This window comes from Hyla sarda, chromosome 3 (assembly GCF_029499605.1).
Source record: "Hyla sarda isolate aHylSar1 chromosome 3, aHylSar1.hap1, whole genome shotgun sequence".
In the NCBI taxonomy this organism is placed as follows: Eukaryota; Metazoa; Chordata; class Amphibia; order Anura; family Hylidae; genus Hyla; species Hyla sarda.
In genome coordinates, this window is record NC_079191.1 from 270,433,876 (window position 1) to 270,455,787 (window position 21,912).

At 42.4% G+C, this 21,912-nt stretch overlaps 1 protein-coding gene across 5 annotated transcripts in view; it reads left to right on the top strand.

Annotated features, from left to right (window-relative positions):
• The window catches only part of PEX7 (peroxisomal biogenesis factor 7), a 257,673-nt gene that overhangs the window by 218,230 nt on the left and 17,531 nt on the right, over nt 1–21,912 (top strand). For all 5 annotated transcript variants that reach the window (XR_008891365.1, XM_056566642.1, XM_056566644.1 and 2 more), the window contains one exon: nt 1,448–1,547. Coding sequence is in view for 4 of the 5 variants with exons in the window: in XM_056566642.1 (XP_056422617.1) it covers nt 1,448–1,547 (100 nt within the window). In the remaining variant the exon portion in view is untranslated. The remainder of the gene's footprint in view (nt 1–1,447; nt 1,548–21,912) is intronic.

The following is a 21,912-nucleotide window of genomic DNA, read 5'->3' on the forward strand; positions in this document are numbered from 1 at the left end:
ATCTAAGGATCAATTTTTGGAGAATAATAACATACTAGATTTATAGGGACAGAACATTGATCCAGGGATCTATTCTGATGCCATATTTGGAGCCGGGAAGGAATTTTTACCTCAAGTATGAGTTTTTTTTTTTACCTTCCTCTGGATTAACTCAGTAGGGACTCATTAGGGTTATAGGTTGAACTTGATGGACTCTGGTCTTTTTTCAACCTTATGAACTATGTTACTATGTAAAATTACTTGTTAAACAAAACTTAATCCTTTTAGTACTTAGCAGTTGCTGCATGCTCCATAAGAAGTTGTGAAGTTCTTTTCAGTCTGACCACAGTGCTCTCTACTGACACCTCTGTCTGGGTCAGGAACTGTCCAGAGTAGGAGCAAATCCCTTTAACAAATCTCTCCTGCTCTGGACTCTTCCTGATGTGGACAGAGGTGTCAGCAGAGAGCACTGTGGTCAGACTGAAAATAACTACTCAACTTCCCGTGGAACATACAGCAGCTGATAAGTACTGGAAGGGTTAAGATTTTTTTAATAGAAGTAATTAAAAAATCTGTATAACTTTCTGGCACCAGTTGATTTGAAAAAAATAGTTTTCCACCGGAGTACCCCTTTAATGTCTCTGCAAGTGTTCAGGAGACAGGCTCTTCAAGTATGATGCCTTGAGCTCCCTGTATTAAGTAACCCCGGCCCCTCCCTTCAGCTATGATTGACAGTTCAAGTGTTCAATCAGGAGTTTGCTACCGCTTTTAACCATAGCTGAAAGGAAGGGCCAGAAATGTTCTCATCTAGCCATGTCATGACATTTATGCTGGTGGATGGGATGATTAAACAACGTTTTTCTCAGTCATGCACCTTGCCTGACAAAAACAGCAGGTATTGGTACTTTGTCCTCCCTGACCTCTGTATAAGGCTGTCAGCAGTTTTGATGGCTTAGAACTATTGACAGAAGCCCTTTAACCAAAACAATGATGCATATGAATAGTAAACTTACACTGTGTAAAAGAAGATGAATGGCACTCACCAGATTCCAGATGTGAAGGTAAGATACATACATGGCATGGGGAGAGCCCGAACGCCATCCACGCCGGCGATGATAGCTATTTCATGCTTCCATGGTCCGAGGAAGTACACCCAGCACACAAAATAGCTATCACCGCCGGCGTGGACGGCGTCCGGGCTCTCCCCATGCCATGTATGTATCCGTGCACTTTCAATTAATTAATCTTACCTTCACATATGGAATCTGATGAGTGCCATTCATCTTCTTTTACACGTCAGTGACTGTTGTCTCGTGGATTTGAGCACCCCAGAATTTGAAGGTTGCGGACTGATGTCTGATCGCGAGCATTATAGGGGAGATTTCTATATGAGAGCCGTGGAGATGTGCTGTGCCAAGCGCTGTAGCTTTAAATAGACAGTAAACTTACACTTCTGCTTTCTCCACAGGTTATGGGACTTTTCGAAACCATCACCATTGCTTGAAACTATGGAGCATCATACAGAGTTTACTTGTGGCCTTGACTTCAGCATTCTTGTCCCAGGACAGGTACATATATTTTTTTATCCTAAAGGCATATTTAGACTTTTATCCATACTTTATGTATCTTGTTGAGACTTGGGGACTGTAAAGAATTAATACAGAATAAATATACAGTAATAAAAACGTTGAAGAGTAGTCTAGTGAAAAATAACTTATCCCCTATCCAAGGATAGAGGTTAAGTTATAGATCCCGGGGGATGAGCGCTGGGACCCTGCACAGGGCCCTGGCCCTTTGCCGGAAGCTGATGTCTGACCCCTGCAGGAAGCAGCTGCCGGCACACCCCCTCCATGTATCTCTATGGGGTACATGAAGGGGCGTGTCAGCTCTGTGCGGGGGTTGGCACGCCCCTTCCATCCGACTGCCGTGCAGGTGATCGCGAGGGGTCCCAGCGCTCGGACCCCCCTGCGATCTATAACCTATCCCCTATCCTTGGATTTTTCACCAGACGACTCCTTTATCATTATTACTCCCTTAAAGGGATTATCCCAACATTAAAACTTATGCCTATCCAAAAGTCTGTTTATTAAGATTTACTTAATACACCCAAATAACTGCCTATAGCTGCCCGTAGATACCACTTATCTCTTCCCTACTATAATAAGTATGAATAAAAGTATTCCATTTAGAGAAAAAAGTTCTGGCCTACTTCTCTCTGTTTCGATTCTATCAATGCAAAGAAGAATGGCAGTAGCTGAGGTGCGCTTCATACCCGATGGATCCTAGCTGCTGTCAGCTAATACCAGACATCACCAAAATACAATTGATGGCGCAAAAAAAACTTATATGGGTATGTAGGTGGCAAATTGAAAGTATTCTGGCTATTAGACCACTGGGAGGGTTGAAACTGCAAATCTGGTGCAGAATCTCTGGTCACAGAAACAAAATGAAGAGCCTTCTCCACATCAGCATCCAAGTGGTGGCGCAAAACCCATCAGTAGAGTAGAGCTGCATAATCGCTGGATACTGAAGCTGGAAATGTTGCTTTGCATGGAAGAGAAAGGGGCAAATTGAGCTAAACGCACTCCGATTTTTCAAATAAGAGCACTTAGCTGCTCTTAATAGGTATGGCCTGATTCCTTCTCTGGAATGCTCTCAACAGTGACACTCTTTCATTAAAATCCAGGAACCAATTGGTGTGGACATGCCATCAAGAAACCCACAGTTGGGTGATCTCTGGCATCAACTGATGATCACATTCAGGCTACGTTCACACATACGCAGATTTGATGCACAGGATTTTCTGCTGCAGACTTCAATGTAAACTAAATGACTGAGCACAGCTTCTAATTGTCAGTTACAAATCCCGTGCATCAAATCTGCGCAGGATCCTGTATGTGTGAACGTACCCTAAATGCAGCAGAAGAACTTCAGACCCAGAGCATCACGAAGTTTACACTCACAGATATGCAGAAGCTCAAATGATGGGACATGTTGGTCAGCCCAACAAGGCGAAGATTGTTCTGTCGGGACCTATCTTCCATATCATCCAATTTTTCCTGCAGCACCTGGAGTTCTTGTCTGTTCCCACGCCAGCTTGCACTTAAGGTCATCATTGGTTGCCTGCAGAATCTGGATCTCCTGCTGCTTGAATTGCTGTTTATGTGTGGCCAGCTCACACTAAAGGTCCTCACTGGCTACCTTTATCTAGATAATGTTCAGCCCAGCGGCATCCACTTTTCCTACAGTGTGAATCAGATGTTGCTGCAGCTGTGACAAGTGTACAACCGTATACCCATATGATGCTATTGCAAGACCATTGAGATCAGTGATTTGCTTTAGTAGTCACATGGGTAAATGAAGCCTTGTGATTGGGGACCACCAGAGTAACGGCATTAAAGCAGCAGGGGATTTATCAGGTGAATATTATTTCATTTGGTTAATTTTCTTACTGATCTCAGAAAAAATGTATAACAATATACATTTTATTAAATGTATTGTCAACTTACTCTTTGTAGGCAAAACCAAAAAATGAAGAATGAATAGTGGTGATATTGGAATGAGAACTATTATTATGGCTACGCAGTTGGGTATATTTTCTCCAACATCACTTGTAATAAGTACTGTTTAGCTCATTCACTGTGACTCCTCACATGCTCTACTAAACAATAACCTTGGTAAACCACAATGAAAGATAAATGGGTTTAATTGAGGTAGAAATTAGCAGTGCTGGAGACCTTTACATCAGTGTATTGCTGGCTGGCTTTCTTGAAGCTTGTAATCCAGCCCATGCACAATTCTTATTGTCTAACAATTATTCTCTCACCTACTACACAGCTTGGCCAGCAACCCACATAACTAGAAAATGTAAACAATATATTCCAAATGTACTGTAGATTGTTAGACTGGGCACTAATTTCAATACAATGCTGAAATCACATTTTGTTATGTTGTTGCCTTTTGCTTAAAAAAAAAGTTTTCCCCCATCATTCTGCTCTCAGTACCCCATTTTGACAAAGTGAAAACAATGGCACAGGTTAACCAAACATAAAGCTGACAGTTTTTGTAGCTTTTTGCTTTTTTAGCATGTCCTGAATTTTCCCAACCGATTTTTATGTGTTTACTTAAGGCTTTTATTGATTTTGCAGCTCAACAAGGCAACTCCAAAAATGTACAATAAATGAAAAGTCCTTACTAAGTAATGACATCATGTGGGCAATTTGGCGAAATTGTCCCATAGTGACACAACTTAATGCAGAGAGGAGCACATCAAAAACCAACCAAATGCACTAACCAACAAGCAGACTGTTAGTAATTCTGATAGACTGTGAAAGCAAAACCCTAATATGTAGGAGTTTTGAAAACCCTACAATCTTAGTAAATCTGGGCCAGGATGTTGGAAATCTTTGCAAATTTATTGAAAGAAAAAACTTGCATTGCATTGACTTAAGTATTCAGACCCTTAGTACTCAGTAATTAGTTGAAGCACCTTTGACAGCTATTACAACCTCCAGTCTTCTTGGGTACAATGTTCCAAAATTTGATCACCTGGATTTTGAGATTTTCTGCCATTCTTCTCTCTGCATCTCCTCAAGCTCTTTCAGGTTGGACGGTGGCATAAGTGTACAGACATTTTCAGGTCTCTTTAGATAAGTCCAATTGGGTTCAGTCAGGGGTCTTGCTGGGCCACTCAAGGAAATTCAAAGTTGTACCTAAGCCACTCATGTGTTGTCTTGGCTTATCTCTTTAAATCAGATTTTTATTAAGAATATATTTGTACATTGCTCCTTGTAGCTTTTCCCTAACCTTAACCAGTCTCCCTGTCCCAGCTGCTGAAAAAAAAAAACACAGCATGAAGCTGCCACCACCATGCTTTATTGTAGGGATGGTATTTGGCAGGTGATAAGTTGAGCCTGTTTTCTTCAGACATGATGCTTAGAACTGAGGACAAAAAGTTCAATTTTGGTTTTAATTAGACCAGAAAATCTTGTTTTTCACAATCCAATAGACCTTTAGGTGCTTTTTTAATAACTTCTGGAGGGAATTCATGTTTCATTTTCTAAGGAGAGGCTTCTGGCCATGCCATAAAGGTTTAATTTTGACTCCATTGGTGGAGTGCTGTAGTGATGGTTGATCTTTTGGTAGTTTTTCGCATCTGTACACAGGATCTTTGAAACTCTGAGTGATCATTGAGTTCTTGGTCATCTTTGTTACCAAGGCCCTTCTTCCCCGATTACTTTATTTGGTGTAACAGCCAGCTCTAGGAAGGAAGTAGTGAAAAGGATCCCTTTTCACCACAAAAATGTATTCTTTATTAACCAATGACGCGTTTTGGGTTTAAATCTTCCTCAGATTGGCATAACAATGCATGCAGTATGATGGGGTATATATATATACACTTAAAAAGCCGCCAAAGTTTTGGCAGGTGGGACTAGAAGGGAGGGGAGGGGTTACATGTTTAGGTAAATACCCTGTACATGTAAGCCCTCCCTTCTAGTCCCTTGGCAGCTTTTTAAGTGTATATATACCCCATCATACTGCTTGTATTGTTATGCCAATCTGAGGAAGGGTTAAACCCGAAACGCTTAATTGGTTAATAAAGAATACCTTTTTGCCTGAATACCTCCTCTGTGTGATTCCATTGGGAAAAGCGGCGCCTAGAGTGGGATCCTTTTCGCTGATTTACCTGTGGACAGCCTCGCACCTGTCCTCACAACCCTACGGCTTCGCAGCACCCCCAGGAATCAAGCTGACTCTGGTACCCAGTATATCTGGGTGATATGCGCATATTCTTTGTGCTCAAGGTTAGCACATTACTAGCTTCTCAAAAAACCTCTGGATCATTGGGATAACGCACTAGGCGCTTTGTGTGGTTTCTTTTTGTCTCCATTCTCCATTAGCTCTAGGAAGAGTCCTGGTTGTTCCAAACTTCTTCCATTAAAGTGTACCTGTCGTCAACAAAAACTTTTTATACAATGTAGATAATACCATTATATATATATATATATATATATATATATATATATATTTGTAATATACATTGGTCAAACAATTTGTTTATTTTGGGGTAAAAAGATGCTGTCCCTGCAGCAATTGCATGTGTGTCTCTATGAGAAGTCCAAATACAGGAAGTGAGGGCAGGACAAGCAGGGCTCTGTGCAGGCTCCTGGCTTGTCAATCATCCTACTGTGTGAGTCGGGATGATGTCACAGCGCCTCATTGCACAGAGCCCTGCTTGTCCTCAGTGCACAGAGCCCTGCTTGTCCTCTCTGCACAGAGCCCTGCTTGTCCTCAGTGTACAGAGCCCTGCTTGCCCTCAGTGCACAGAGCCCTGCTTGTCCTCAGTGTACAGAGCCCTGCTTGTCCTCAGTGCACAGAGCCCTGCTTGTCCTCAGTGCACAGAGCCCTGCTTGTCCTCTCTGCACAGAGCCCTGCTTGTCCTCAGTGTACAGAGCCCTGCTTGCCCTCAGTGCACAGAGCCCTGCTTGTCCTCAGTGTACAGAGCCCTGCTTGTCCTCAGTGTACAGAGCCCTGCTTGTCCTCAGTGTACAGAGCCCTGCTTGTCCTCAGTGTACAGAGCCCTGCTTGTCCTCAGTGTACAGAGCCCTGCTTGTCCTCAGTGTACAGAGCCCTGCTTGTCCTCAGTGTACAGAGCCCTGCTTGTCCTCAGTGTACAGAGCCCTGCTTGTCCTCAGTGCACATAGCCCTGCTTGCCCTCAGTGCACAGAGCCCTGCTTGCCCTCAGTGCACAGAGCCCTGCTTGTCCTCAGTGCACAGAGCCCTGCTTGTCCTCAGTGCACAGAGCCCTGCTTGTCCTCAGTGCACAGAGCCCTGCTTGTCCTCAGTGCACAGAGCCCTGCTTGTCCTCAGTGCACAGAGCCCTGCTTGTCCACAGTGTACAGAGCCCTGATTGTCCTCAGTGCACAGAGCCCTGCTTATCCTCACTGCACAGAGCCCTGCTTGTCCTCACTGCACAGAGCCCTGCTTGTCCTCACTGCACAGAGCCCTGCTTGTCCTCACTGCACAGAGCCCTGCTTATCCTCACTGCACAGAGCCCTGCTTGTCCTCACTGCACAGAGCCCTGCTTGTTGCTTTTCCTCAGTGTACAGAGCCCTGCTTGTCCTCAGTGTACAGAGTCCTGCTTGTCCTCAGTGTACAGAGCCCTGCTTGTCCTCAGTGTACAGAGCCCTGCTTGTCCTCAGTGTACAGAGCCCTGCTTGTCCTCAGTGTACAGAGCCCTGCTTGTCCTCAGTGTACAGAGCCCTGCTTGTCCTCAGTGTACAGAGCCCTGCTTGTCCTCAGTGTACAGAGCCCTGCTTGTCCTCAGTGCACATAGCCCTGCTTGCCCTCAGTGCACAGAGCCCTGCTTGTCCTCAGTGCACAGAGCCCTGCTTGTCCTCAGTGCACAGAGCCCTGCTTGTCCTCAGTGCACAGAGCCCTGCTTGTCCTCAGTGCACAGAGCCCTGCTTGTCCTCAGTGCACAGAGCCCTGCTTGTCCTCAGTGCACAGAGCCCTGCTTGTCCTCAGTGCACAGAGCCCTGCTTGTCCACAGTGTACAGAGCCCTGCTTGTCCTCAGTGCACAGAGCCCTGCTTGTCCACCCACACTTCGTGTTTTTGGACACCTCATAGAGACACACATGCAATTGCTGCAGGGACATAAATATACACATTTTTTTAACCAATGTATATTACAAATATTCATATGATATTATTATCTACATTATATCTCCAAACTCTCTCCTCTTCAGTCCACCCTTAATGCCGCAGCCAGACTCATCTTCCTCTCCAGTCGCTACACCGACACCTCCTCCCTGTGCCAGTCACTACACTGGTTACCAATTCAGTCCAGAATACAGTACAAAATCCACACACAAAGCCCTCCACAATGCTGCACCTCCCTACATCTCCTCTCTCATCTCTGTCTACCATCCTACACGTTCTCTCCGATCTGCTAATTTTCTCACACTAACATCTTCTATAATCCGAACTTCACTCCCGTCTCCAAGACTTCCCTCGTGCTGCACCGATTCTCTGGAATGCTATCCCTCAATCCCTCAGACTCAACAACATCATCCATAGTTTCAAACGTGGCCTGAAAACTCATCTCTTCAGACAGGCCTATAACATTCTTTAATTGGCCTCAACATATCATCAATATATCCCCACACCTCTTGTTTGAATAGTTATTGTGTAATATTTTGTCTGATACTTGTCTTTGTTTGTACCCCATAATTGTAAGCGCTGCGGAATCTGTAGGCGCTATATAAATAAATTATTATTATGATATAAAAAGTTTTTATTGGCGACAGGTACACTTTAAAGAATTATGGAGTTCATGGGAACTTTCAGTGCAGTAGGATTTTTTGTACCCTTCTCCAGATCTGTGCCCCACAAAATTCTTTCCCTGAGCTCTACAGGCAGTTCTTTCAACTTCCATGGTTCGGTTTTTCCTGTGATATGCATTGTCAGCTGTCAGACCTTGTATAAACAGGGTTGTTTCTTTCCAAACTATGTCCAATCAGCTGAATTTATCACAGGATAATGGTGTAGAAACATCTCAAAATGATAAAGAGAAATGAAAGACCCCAGAGGTACATTTCAAATTTTACAACACAGAGTCTGAATACTTATCTCCATGTGAAAAGTTTTAGTTTTTCTTTCTTTTTTTTTTTTATGTTTTCATATTCTCATTTAGGGGATATTTAGTGCAGATGGATGAGAATTAATTATTATTATTATTATTATTATTTTTTACAAATTAAAATCAAATACTGATAACTGTTAGTTTTTCTGTTCTGTCTGTTTTTATTTTCTGATAAATTTTTTATTCTATTTTCTGTATATGATAAATGGAAGTGGCCAGCTTGCTGAGCTGCTGTTGACAGTTTTTAGAGATTTATAGCAGCCTAGACTATAGGAAGCTGTAGAATGGAGATGTTTATTTCTCTGGAAGAGGTTTCAAGGCATGATCAGTATAGGGGGAAATAGTTGGGCTGTGACCATCACCTTTTGTCAGTGGTGGATCCAGGTGTAGAGCCCCCTAATTTTTTTTTAAATAACTCAGGGTTCATATTGAGACTTAATTTGATTGCCATATTGGAGTCAGAAGGGATTTTTCCTCTGTCATTCGGCAATTGGCATCATCCTAATTGGGGGGGGGGGGTTGCCTTCCTGTGGATCAACACAGTAGGGTTGCTCCACTTACTCCACTCCAAGGGGTACTCCACTTGCCAGCATTCAGAACATTTTAGTTCTGAACGCTGTGTGCGCACTGCAGGGTCGGCCACGCCCCCTCGTGACATCATGCCACACCCAATCAATGCAAGTCTCTGGGAGGGGGAGTGACGCTGGCTAGTGGTTTACCCCTTTAAGGTTGAACTTAATGGACTCTGATGGTCTTTTTTTTCAACTTTACAAACTTTGTAACTACCGTATTTATTGGCATATAACACGCATTTTTTAGGCTAAAATTTTTATCCTAAAGTCTATCTGCGTGTTATACGCCGATAAGTCACTGCAGTTCAGTGATTTAAAGCTGGCGCTTTAAATCATTGAACTGCAGCGGCTTTTGCAGGTGCAGAGACCTGCCGTCGCTGACGGCTTCTCTACCCCTGCTATCGGCGCCGCTGCCCCTTCTCTCCCCCTGGCTATCGGTGCCGCTGCCCCATTGCCGGCGCCGATAGCCAGGAGGAGAGAAGCGGTGCCAGCAATGGGGCAGCGGCGCAGACAGACAGGGGGAGAGAAGGGGCAGTGGCACCGGCACCCATTGCCGGCGCCGCTGCCACGTTGCCTCCCCCATCCCTGGTTGTATAATTACCTTTTGCTGGGGTCGGGTCAGCGCTGCTTCAGGCCTCCGGTGTGCATCCCCTGCGTCGTTGCTATGCGCTTCATTGCGTCTCGCAGCACATAGCAATGACGCAGGGGACGCACACCGGAGGCCTGAAGCAGTGCGGACCCGACCCTGGCAACAGGTAATTATACAACTAGGTATGGGGGAGGCAACGGGGCAGCGGCGCCGGCAAAGGGTGCCGCTGCCCCTTCTCTCCCTCTGGCTATCGGTGCCGCTGCCCCATTGCCGGCGCTGCTTCTCTCCCCCTGGTTATCAACTCTGGCAATGGGGCAGCGGCACCGATAGGCAGGGGGAGAGAAGGGGCAGCGGCACCGATAGCCAGGGGGAGAGAAGGGGCAGCGGCGCCGATAGCAGGGGGAGAGAAGTGGCGGTAGCAGGGCTCTAGACCCCAGGAAAGGCAGGGGGAGAGAAGCGGGCAGCGACAGCCTCTGTCCCCCTGCCTGTCCTGGGGGCTTCTGTGGGGTCAGAAACAGTGTATCGGGGTATACACATGCACACACACGCACCCTCTTTTTATGAAGGATATTTGGGTAAAAAACTTTTTTTCCCCAAATATCCTTGGTAAAATGAGGGTGCGTGTGATAGGCCGGTGCATGGTATTTCTTGATAAATACGGTATTTAGTGGCTACTTCCCTTGTGATGTTTTAGCTGATGGCCCTTTTATCTGACATTCAGCTTATCGAAGAGAAAAGGATATTTTTACGCATTACTGTCATTCATCAAAGCTTTTGACATGTCAGAGATGTCAAAAGTGTTTATTGGTTGGTGTCTGGGTGGTTAGATTCCCAGTGATCACTAGAAAGAGAGAAGCGCTACCTCCCTGGTTTGCTTCTCTTCCCGTCTCACTGTAGTAAGTCTATGGAGGCTGTCTCCTTTAACAGGATGGGGAGGGTAGTGCACTTCTGAAAGATCATTCTAGCGAATGTGGGGATCAGAACACTTGGACTTCGACTGATTAACAATTTTGATCTGTATCCTGATCTTGTCTCTGACGTATCAAAGGTATTTTGAATTACATTTTCGTTAAAAAAAAGTATTTTTACAGGAATTACTAGTATTTAATGTTTTATGCTAATGTTGTGGCATATATCTAATGTTTGTAAAATACAGAATGATGATGTAAATTTCTCATTGTATGATTTAAAGTCAAATGGCATAATCACCACTATGTACTCATCACATACTAAATAAGAAAAAAAGACAACTTTATAAGCAGTTTTGTAGAATAGATGTATCCCTTAACATAAATTTTATGTATAGATTCAATTATCTGTTGCAGAACTATAGAGAATTATTCTATAAAATCAAAGCGAAAAGCAAAATAGATTAATTTAATCTAACATTTGTTTATGTTATCCAGCTTTATGACTCACACACTCAATATTATGCCAACATTTTTTATCATGCAAATTCATGCATTTTAGTCAGCGTATGTGTGGATTATGTATTGAGAAGCAACGTCTGAATCGGAAAGTGCTGAAAGTGTTTAAATGCTTGTGAATGTGGACTTTAAAATGATTGCTACTGTATATAAATCAAATTTGGTGGGAACAATGGAGGCTGTCTGGCCACATTCATTCTCAGTCACCCTTCACTCATTCTTTAAAACATTCTCTTGACAAAGTAAAACGTATACATAGGTGAATGCATCATTCCATTAATATGAAAATTCAGGAGGAGAAGAAGCCTCTTTCATTCTTATCACACTAAATTTGTACTACAGAGTGAACTGGAACATTTTCTTGGTCGTTTTCATAAAGGAAAACTAATATACACACACACATATATATGTAGAGATATGTGCTCCTGACTTTTGATATCAGTACAATATTTTCTCTTTTCCATACTTTTATTGAAATGTCAGACAACTGGCCAATTGGTGTTAGCAAAGAAAATGTTCCTTTATTCTATGTTCAAGGAGCAAGAAATTGCTGGACCACATAATGGAAAGTCTTCCCCTCCATAGGTACATACACCTAAAATTCTATCTTTTGTTGGCTACCAATTAAGATAACTTACCCATCACTGAAATGAAAGTACACTAAGTTATAGCATGCCAACTACAAAAAAAGGAAGAAAAGTGACTGTGCAAAATGATACAGGTAGATAGAGACAAGGTGAAGAGCAGACCGCACTCATAATGATGTCATGCTTAGAACACAACACCCTAGAAGGTATATACTAAGTAACTATAGCTGCGGCCCAAGTCTGATTAGTGATGTCACACTAATAGAAAGAGGACCTATCCACCAGCGTGGCTTCAGGGAGTATTTCAGACTGAAATTGATTGATACATATTCATGCACAAAAACATGTTCTGATTTGGAATGATCTAAAGATAACATTATGCACAAACCTGATGAAAGGTTTATCTGCCATTATAGGCTATGGAAGTTGTCCCTCTATTAACAGACCAAACTCTTTTCAAACAATGACCATATTCGAACCGATTTTTTACAGGGCACCAGCCTCTGACATTGGATAAGAGGCTTAAAGAACGAGACTGTCAGAGACTAGGAGGAGACAGGTCTTGGGGGCTAGGAGTAAGGGGGGAACCATTTGGCTAGCAATTAGACGAGGAGCCATGCTAGAGTCAGAAATGATAGGAAGGTCATGCTAGGGGTCAAAAATTAGAGGGAAAACCATGCTGTGGGCCCTAGATAAGAGGGCAAGTCATTCTGGGACCAGGAATGAGGTAGGGAGCAATGCTTGAGAGCTATCATGGGGACTAAGAGCGAACCTTGCTGGGAGCTAAAAATGAGATAGGGAGTCATGCTTTGGACGAGGAATAGGGAGTGAGGCTAGGAGCCAAGAATGAAATGAAGAGACATGCTGTGAACTAGGAATAAGATGAGGAGCTTTGCCTGGTAGTAGAAATTAGATGGGAAACCCTGCTGGGGATCAGGATTGAAATGGCTAGACATGCTGGACACTATGAATCAGATGGGGAGCATGTTCAGGACCATGAATAAGAGGGTGTGCAATGCTGGGGACCAGTTATTCAACGTGTAAGAAAATACTTTTTGTTTTTTCTTTTATCATTATTCGTGTGCTGTTCCTGCTTGCTAACATCATTAGGCACTTAAGAAGCTTTCTTTATGATTTTTCTTTGAGTGGGTCACCTCCATAAATGACCATTTTTTGAGCAAATTGGGGTGGTCACTTCAAAGAGGTTTTACTGTATGTAAAAAAAGATAAGACATTGACATAATTTTACAAATTTGCTTACATTTTCATGTAATGCACATGTATGTGTTGCATATAGTGAGAGATGGATGCTAAACAATTTTTCATTCTATCCCTTTGGTGTTTAGCATCTATGATTATCTATCTCCACTAGTTTCATCTAGATATAACTGCATTTGAATAAAGCTTCTGCAGTTTAACATAAGAAATAGCTAATAATCAGGCAAACACAGACGCCCCCATCGTAGTGTTAATATACAAGACTTTTTTTTTCATGGTTTCCTGCAACTTCATTCTATACTATTGCTGACATCCCAACGTTTGTAAGTCTACTGTATATTGATCTCAATCTTGACTACAAAACTAATCTGCAGTTTTCAAAACTACAAAACATTTTTGCACTATAACATTTAGTTCTTGTTATTTGCAACTTTTTTTTTTTGTTAAACTACAATATTTGGTAGGAATGTGGGTTATTAGTAGATATGTTTGCTATTGAGAGCTAAGTGTAACACTCACGTTTCAGAAGACAGAAACACCGGTGGATGTGGATCCGCTGGACCTGTGTCGCAGATGACTCGGACCGTACCAGGGAGCAGAGTCTAAAGTGCCGCTGGTTTTCACCAGAGCCCGCCGCAAAGAGGGATGGACTTGCTGCGGCAGGCGGCACCCAGATTGCTACCCCTGGCACGGCTCGACCACACGGGCAGCTGAAGAGATGCGATGCACAGGAGGGATAAGGAAGCTCGTAGTCTGGATAGCAGAAGGTCAGGGCAGGCGGCACAGTAGCGTAGTCAAGACATAGCAGGAGTTCAGTAGGCAGGCGGCAGAGGAGCATGGTCAAAGTCACAAGGCAAGGGATCAGATACATGGCAAGGCAATACTGAGGAACGCTTTCTCTAAGGCACAAGGCAACAAAGATCCAGCAGGGGAGTGAGGAGGGTTGAGGAATTTATAAATGAGCCACAGGTGAATTCCACTAATGAGCGTACTGGCCCTTTAAATCTTAAAGCTCCAGCGCACGCATGCGCCCTAGGGGACAGGGACACGCACGCCAAAGCGCGGAGGCAGGAGAAACACCCGGAGAGTGACGGACTGGGGCTCACATGTGGGCGCGTCCCGCGATGCGAGTCCCAGCCCCATTGGCAGCAGCGGGTAAAGGAACCATGTGCTCACGGCCAGCGTGTGCGGCCGTAGCGCGTAAAGTAACACTAAGCAGTAAAAGTTTGATGGTTTTATTCATCACTTTTTGAAATATTAATTTGGTGTAGTCCTTTTTTTATTTTACTAAATAAGCAACCTGGAAAAATGACCAGCATAGATATAGTAACTTGACTATATGAGTGACATGCTCAATTCTGACAGACATTGAGATAGGAGAGAGCGAACAAGGAAGTCTGTGAATACTGACATACAGTTAGGTTACTATAAAGTCTGCTCCTGCTTATTTTCTCACTCTAATTACTTGAGGAACAAGAGCTCTGAAGTACAGAAAACAGCTCTAAAAAGTAAATGTATTAAATAAAAAGTAAGAAAACTAATGTTAGAAGCACATCAAGTTTTTTTTCTATTTGGATACAGGTGCACTTACCTATCCCATATAGCATAATCGTTCGGTTAGTCAGTGGTCTATAAAAATATGTACATTGGTGTTGTTGAGAACCATATCATATTTAACAGCATATAATAAGTATTAGTATAGAAGTATAGATTAGTTGAATTCAAATGTGTGGGTTGTCTTTTGTTTTTCAGCCATTGTATGCTCGGACCTCATATTACCTGTTATCATTAGTGTCTATGAATGGAGTGCTAAGATAGAGCAGATCCATTATGTGAAGTCAGGGAATATGTAGATTGATGATTCCCAGGTTGCCTCTATGACAGCTCCACACAGTGCTGGTCAGAAAAGAGATTGGAAATAAATTGATGTATGTATCTACTGATGACAAGCTTACTACATGTAAAATTGTTTATGAGAGTATACCAGACCGATATCTTCTGTGATATAGTAGCAGACAGGGAATGACCAAGTATGGTATGTTAATATATGTATATGTTACAAAATATTCAATACATATTGGTGTCAACAGTAAAGAAAACTGTCCTAGCTGAAAGGAGAATGCTCTTCCTTATTAACCTATACAATCCAGATTTGTTCTGGACATTAAGGACTAGACCTCCTCACATGCTGGATAATTGGCTGATTTTAAAACTTATTTTAAACCATATTTAAAATGATTTTTGAATCTTTTCTTTAATGACATACAAGCCTTTCTATATTTTTCCAATGTTACTTAAAAGAATAGCATTTGCTTTAAAAAAAATTTTTTTTACACATACAGAAAATAGAATTTAAATGGTCACCATCCTTTTAACCCCTTAAGGACCAAGCCCATTATGACCTTATAGGGTCACTCCGGTGGAATTATAATTTTTTTTTTAAATCAACTGGTGCCAGAAAATTTAATGACTTCTATAAAAAAAAATCTTCATTCTTCTAGTACTTTTTAGCAGCTGTATGCTACAGAGAATTTTTTTTTATTTTTTTATTTCTTTTTTGTCTTGTCCACAGTGCTCTCTGCTGACACCTCTGGACAGTTCCTGATACGGGCATCCAGTGTCAGCAGAGAGCAGAAAACCCCCACATGGAAACTACACCCCTCATGGCACGTAACAAGGGGTACAGTGAGCCTTAACACCCCACAGGTGTTTGACGACTTTTTGGTAAAAGTCAGATGTGTAAATGAATTTATTTTTTCACTAAAATGCTGTTTTTCCCCCAAATTTACAATTTTTACATAACAACAGGTAATAGGAGAAAATGCCCTCCAAAATTTGTAACCCCATCTCTTCTGAGTATGTATATACCCCATGTGTCGATGTCAAGTGCTCTGCGGGCGCACTACAATGCTCAGAAGAGAAGGAGTCACATTTGACTTTTTGAAAGCAAATTTTGCTGAAATGTTTTTTTGGGGGCATGTCGCATTTAGGAAGCCCCTATGGTTCCATAACAGCAAAAAAAACACATGGCATACTATTTTGGAAACTACACTCCTCAAGGCACGTTAACCCCTTAAGGACCGAGAATTTTTCCGTTTTTGCATTTTCGTTTTTTCCTCCTTGCCTTTAAAAAATCATAACTTTCAATTTTGCACTTAAAAATCCATATGATGGCTTATTTTTTATGCCACCAATTCTACTTTGTAATGACATCAGTCATTTTGCCCAAAAATCTACAGCGAAACGGAAAAAAAAATCATTGTGAGACAAAATTGAAAAAACGGGCTTCCGTTTCTACGTAGTACATTTTTCGGAAAAAATTACATCTTATCTTTATTCTGTAGGTCCATACGATTAAAATGATATCCTACTTATATAGGTTTGATTTTGTCGTACTTCTGGAAAAATGAATACGTTTAAAATTGTCATCTTCTGACCCCTATAACTTTTTTTATTTTTCCGCGTATGGGGCGGTATGAGGGCTCATTTTTTGCGCCGTGATCTGAAGTTTTTAGCGGTACCATTTTTGCATTGATAGGACTTATTGATCGCTTTTTATTGATTTTTTTCATGATATAAAAAGTGAGCAAAAATGCACTATTTTGGACTTTGAAATTTTTTTGCGCGTACGCCATTGACCGTGCAGTTTAATGAATTATATATTTTTATAGTTTGGACATTTACGCATGTGGTGATACCACATATGTTTATATTTATTTTTATTTACATGGTGTTTTTTTTTTATGGGAAAAGGGGAGTGATTTGAACTTTTATTAAGGAAAGGGTTAAATCACATTTATTAACTTTTTTTTACACTTTTTTTTTTCAGTGTTATAGCTCCCATAGGGACCTATAACACTGCACACACTGATCTTTTACCCTGATCCCTGTAAAGCCATAGCTTTGCAGTGATCAGGGTTATCGGCGGTCGATTGCTCAAGCCTGAATCTCAGGCTTTGAGCAATCAATCGCCGAGGGGACATGCCGGAGGCAGGTAAGAGGATCTCCGCTCGTGTCCCAGCTGATCGGGACACCACATTTTCACTGCGGTGGTCCCGATCAGCCCCGCTGAGCAGCCGGGAAGGTTTTACTTTCGGTTTAGATGTGGCGTTCAACTTTGAACGCCATGTCTAAAGGGTTAATAGTGCGCGGCACCGCGATCACTGCCGCACGCTATTGGCCCGGGTCCCGGCATCAGATACATTCCGGGACCGACCCGATATAATGTGGGGTCACCGCGTGACCCCGCGTTATATCGCGGGAGCCAGCCAAGGACGTAAATATACGTCCTTGGTCGTTAAGGGGTTAAGGAGTTAAAGTCGAATGTGTAAATAAAATAAAAAATTTTCACTAAAATGCTGTTTTTTCCCCAAATTTTCATTTTTACAAAAGGTAATAGGAGAAAATGCCCCCAAAATTTGTGACCCCATTTCCTCTGAGTATGAAGAGAAAGAGTGCCATTGGACTTTTGGGGAGAGAATTTGTTTGTAATGGAAGTCAGGGGCCATGTGTTTTTACAAAGCCCCCATGGTGCCAGAACAGTAGACCCCCCGACCCACATGTGACCCCATTTTGGAAACTTCACCCCTCATGGAATGTAATAAGGGGTGCAGTGAGCATTTACACCCCACTGGAGTTTGACAGACTTTTGGAACAGTGGGCGGTGCAAATGAAAAATTTAATTTTTCATTTTCATTGACCACTGTTAAAAAAAAAATCTGTCAGACACCTGTGGGGTGTAAATACTCACTGCACTCTTTATTACATTCCGTAAGGGGTGTCGTTTCGAAAATGGGGTCACATGTGAGGGGGTCCACTGTTCTGGCACCATGGGGGCTTTGTAAATGCACATGGCCTTCAATTCCAGCCAAATCCTCTCTCCAAAAGCTCAATGGCGCCTTCCCTTCTGAGCCCTGTAGTGCACCAGCAGAGCACTTTACACCAACACAGAAAAAGCGTAACACTGAAAAATATCCGCACACCAAACATTTAATGCAAAGTATGAAAAATCTTTATTAATGACATACACAACCCTCTAAACAACCACACTTGTTAAATCATTTAAAAGATATGGGCTACAAAATGAAGCCCAAGCAAAGCTCTAGGGAAGGGCCATGAACCCCCTCACCTAGAGATTGGCACCCGTCCCACACAGTAGAAGGTTAACAAGCTCCACCCAGATAATGTATATAGAATCTAGAGTATACACACAAGATGAAGGTATAGCAATATATCACAATAATTAATAATGTCTTATTATATTCAAGTTATGCTATCCCTATATACTTGTGAACTGCAGATGATAAAAAAAAAACAAGGAAGTCGCCTTGGGAGCGCTAGTGGCCCCGTCCACATTATTATGCTATTACTCTCTGGTCTCTCCACCCAGTCTGGGATGCTTGTGTTTTTTTTATAATCTGCAGTTTGCAAGTATATAGGGATAGCATAACTTGAATATAATAAGACATTATTAATTATTGTGATATATTGCTATACCTTCATCTTGTGTGTATACTCTAGATTCTATATACATTATCTGGGTGCAGTTTGTTAACCTTCTACTGTGTGGGACGGGTGCCAATCTCTAGGTGAGGGGGTTCATGGCCCTTCCCTAGAGCTGTGCTTGGGCTTCCTTTTCTAGCCCATATCTTTTAAATTATTTATTTTTTTCCCCTGTTACCATCCAAGTGTGGTTGTTTACAGGGTTGTGTATGTCATTAATAAAGATTTTTCATACTTTGCATTACATGTTTGGTGTGCTGATATTTTTCAGTGTTACGCTTTTTCTGTGTTGTTGTTTCATGTGTACACTGATCAGCACCCATCTTATTATTATTGATTGAGCCCCCTCTCTTCTTGGTTTTTAGCAGAGCACTTTACGTCCACATATGGGGTATTTATATACTCAGAAGAAATGTTGTTACAAATTATGGGGGGATTTTTTTCCTATTACCCCTTGTGAAAATGAAAAATTTGGGATAACACCATCATTTTAGTGAAAAAATATATAAAATTTTTTTTTCACGTCCACCTTTAACAAAAATTCTTCAAACACCTGTGGGGTGTTAGGGCTCATTATACCCTTTGTTACGTTCCATAAGGGGTGTAGTTTCCAAAATGGGGTCACACGTGGGTGTTTTTTTTTTTTTTTCCCGTTTATGTCAGATCCACTGTAACAACCAGCCATCCCTTTGTAAATCACCTCAAATGTACATGGCGCTCTCACTCCTGAGCCTTGTTGTGCGCCCGCAGAGCATTTTACGTCCACATAGGGGGTATTTTCCTACTCAGGAGAAATTGTGTTACAAATTTTGTGTGTCTTTTTTTCCTTTTACCTCTTGTGAAAATGATAAGTATGGGGCACCAGCATGTTAGTGTAAAAAATTTAAAATTTTTACAATAAAATGCTGGATTAGACCACAACTTTACCTTTTCATAAGGGGTAAAAGGAGAAAAAGCCCCCAAAATTTGTTAGGCAATTTCTCCCGAGTACAGAAATACTCCATATGCGGCCCTAAACTGTTGCCATGAAATACACAAGGGCTCTGAAGTGAGAGAGCGCCATGCGCTTTTGAGGCCTAAGTTAGGGATTTGCATAGGGATGGACCCGGATGCAAGAATTTAACTTTCCTCCGATACCCAAACTACCCTACGGCAGTGTTTCACCAAACAGGCTTCCAGCTGTCAATGGCTGTCCGGCAATACTGGGAGTTGTTATTTGCAACAGCTGGAAGCTCCGTTTTGGAAACGGTGCCGTACCAGGCATTTTAATTTTTATTGGTGGGGGGGGGGGGTGTAACTGTGTAGGGGTATATGTAGTTTTTTACCCTTTATTTTGTGTAGTGTAGTGTGGTGTTTTTAGGGTATATTCACACAGGCGTGGGTTTACAGTGAGTTTCCCGGCCGGAATATGAGCTGCAGCGGAATATTTGCTGCATCTCAAACTTGCAGCGAGAAACTCAATGTAAACCCTTGCCCGTGTGAATGTACCCTGGAGGGCAAACCTCCGGCTGTTGCAAGACTACAACTCTCAGCATGCCCTTTGGCTGTCAATGCCTGCTGGAGGTGGTAGTTATGCAACAGCTGGAGGCACACTGGTTGCACAACACTGAGAGTTTGTTACGTAACTCAGTGTTTTGCATTCAGTGTGCCTCCAGCGTTTGCAAAACTACAATGCCCAGCATGTACGGTCTATCAGTGCATGCTGGGAGTTGTAGCCAACGGGCATGCTGGGACTTGTAGTTATGCAACAGTTGGAGGCACATTACTGCAACTCCCAGCATGCCCTTTGGTAGTTTGTGCATGCTGGGGGTTGTAGTTATGCAACAGCTGGAGGTACTTTTTCTTAGGGAAAATGTGCCTTCAGCTGTTTCATAACTACAACCCCCAGCATGCACAAACTATCAAAGGGCATGCTGGGAGTTGTAGTTGTCCAGTAATGGCTGACTAATCAGGATGATTGTGCCACCTCACTCCTGCTACTAAAGGATGATTGAAGCTATCTCGGACGGCACCTATCACCCTTTTTTTCTGAGTCACCGGGGACCCGATTGACTAAGAGTCGCCGCAAAGCGCCAATATGAATAGATCGGTGGTTTGCAACAATCACCAACCATGGGGGGTGCCTGCTGAATTATTTCAGCAGGCATCCCGGTCTGGTCCCCGCCCGGCGAGCGGCGGGGACCAGAATTCCCACGGGCATACACGTGCTCCCTGTGTCCTTAAGTACCAGGCTGTCAGGGTGTACCTGTATGCCCTGTGTCCTTAAGCGGTTAACAAACTTTGCATAAATTAATAATGAAAATAAATAGAGCAAACTTTGTAATATATCTAATTAGAGAAAATTCTCAACATGTAATGCTATATAAAAAATATTAATTGGTCATAAAGCCTGTTAATGACAAATGCCATATACAAGTTATTTATCAGCCATAGATAGAGTGCACACACGCACACACACACACACGGTAGCCTATCCCAAAAAGTTTGTTGAAAGGTTAGAGGCCTTTTAAATTTGTGCCTGCCATTGGCTGATTTTTATTTTCATATACTGTACATGGTCTAGTGAAATTGTCTTGTGGCTGTTGCTTCAGATAAGGTTGCTGATGTTGAGAGTTATTTTTTCTTTTCATCACAGCTGGCAGAAATGAGGGCCTGGTCTCTACCACATTGAGGGCCTTGTCTCTATCACAAGCCTGTAGGCCTCCACCATTTGTCCCTTGTCTTGATTTAAAATGAGTGACATTCATAGGGATATCACATCACATTAAAGGGGTACTCAGGCCCTATACATTTTATCCCCTATCCAAAAGATAGGGGATAAGATGTCTGGTCGCGGGGGTCCCCCCTACCATAGACTTGCATTGAGGGGGCGGGGCGTGATGTCAAACTGGGGCGGAGTTGTGATGTCACGATACTCCGGCCCGTGGTCGTCACGCTACACATGTGGTGCCTGCAGCGCTGCGGAGGGCTCACAAATACATCTTATCCCCTTTCCTTTGGATAGGGGATAAGATGTATTAGGGCCGGAGTACCTCTTTAAGTGCTGCATTCTGCTGTTGATAAACAGTGCAACAAGGCATCATTTAATTAAATGTTTTCAAGACCACAAATCTAAATGAACATTGATCATAAGCATTGACAGATGCTCTATAAATTCAGTACAGCTGTTCTCTCTATTGCTCAGTAACATATTTAGAATGTAACAGTGCAATGTCTTTTTATTCTTACATTACTTATTAATACTTTACAATATCATAGCTATATACAGTGGAGGAAAAAAGTATTTGATTTTAACAAAGAAATTACACAGAATAACAACAACAAAAAAACAGAAAAATTCATTTCAAATAAGTTATGAATTAATTTACATTTTACTAGGTGAAATAAGTAATT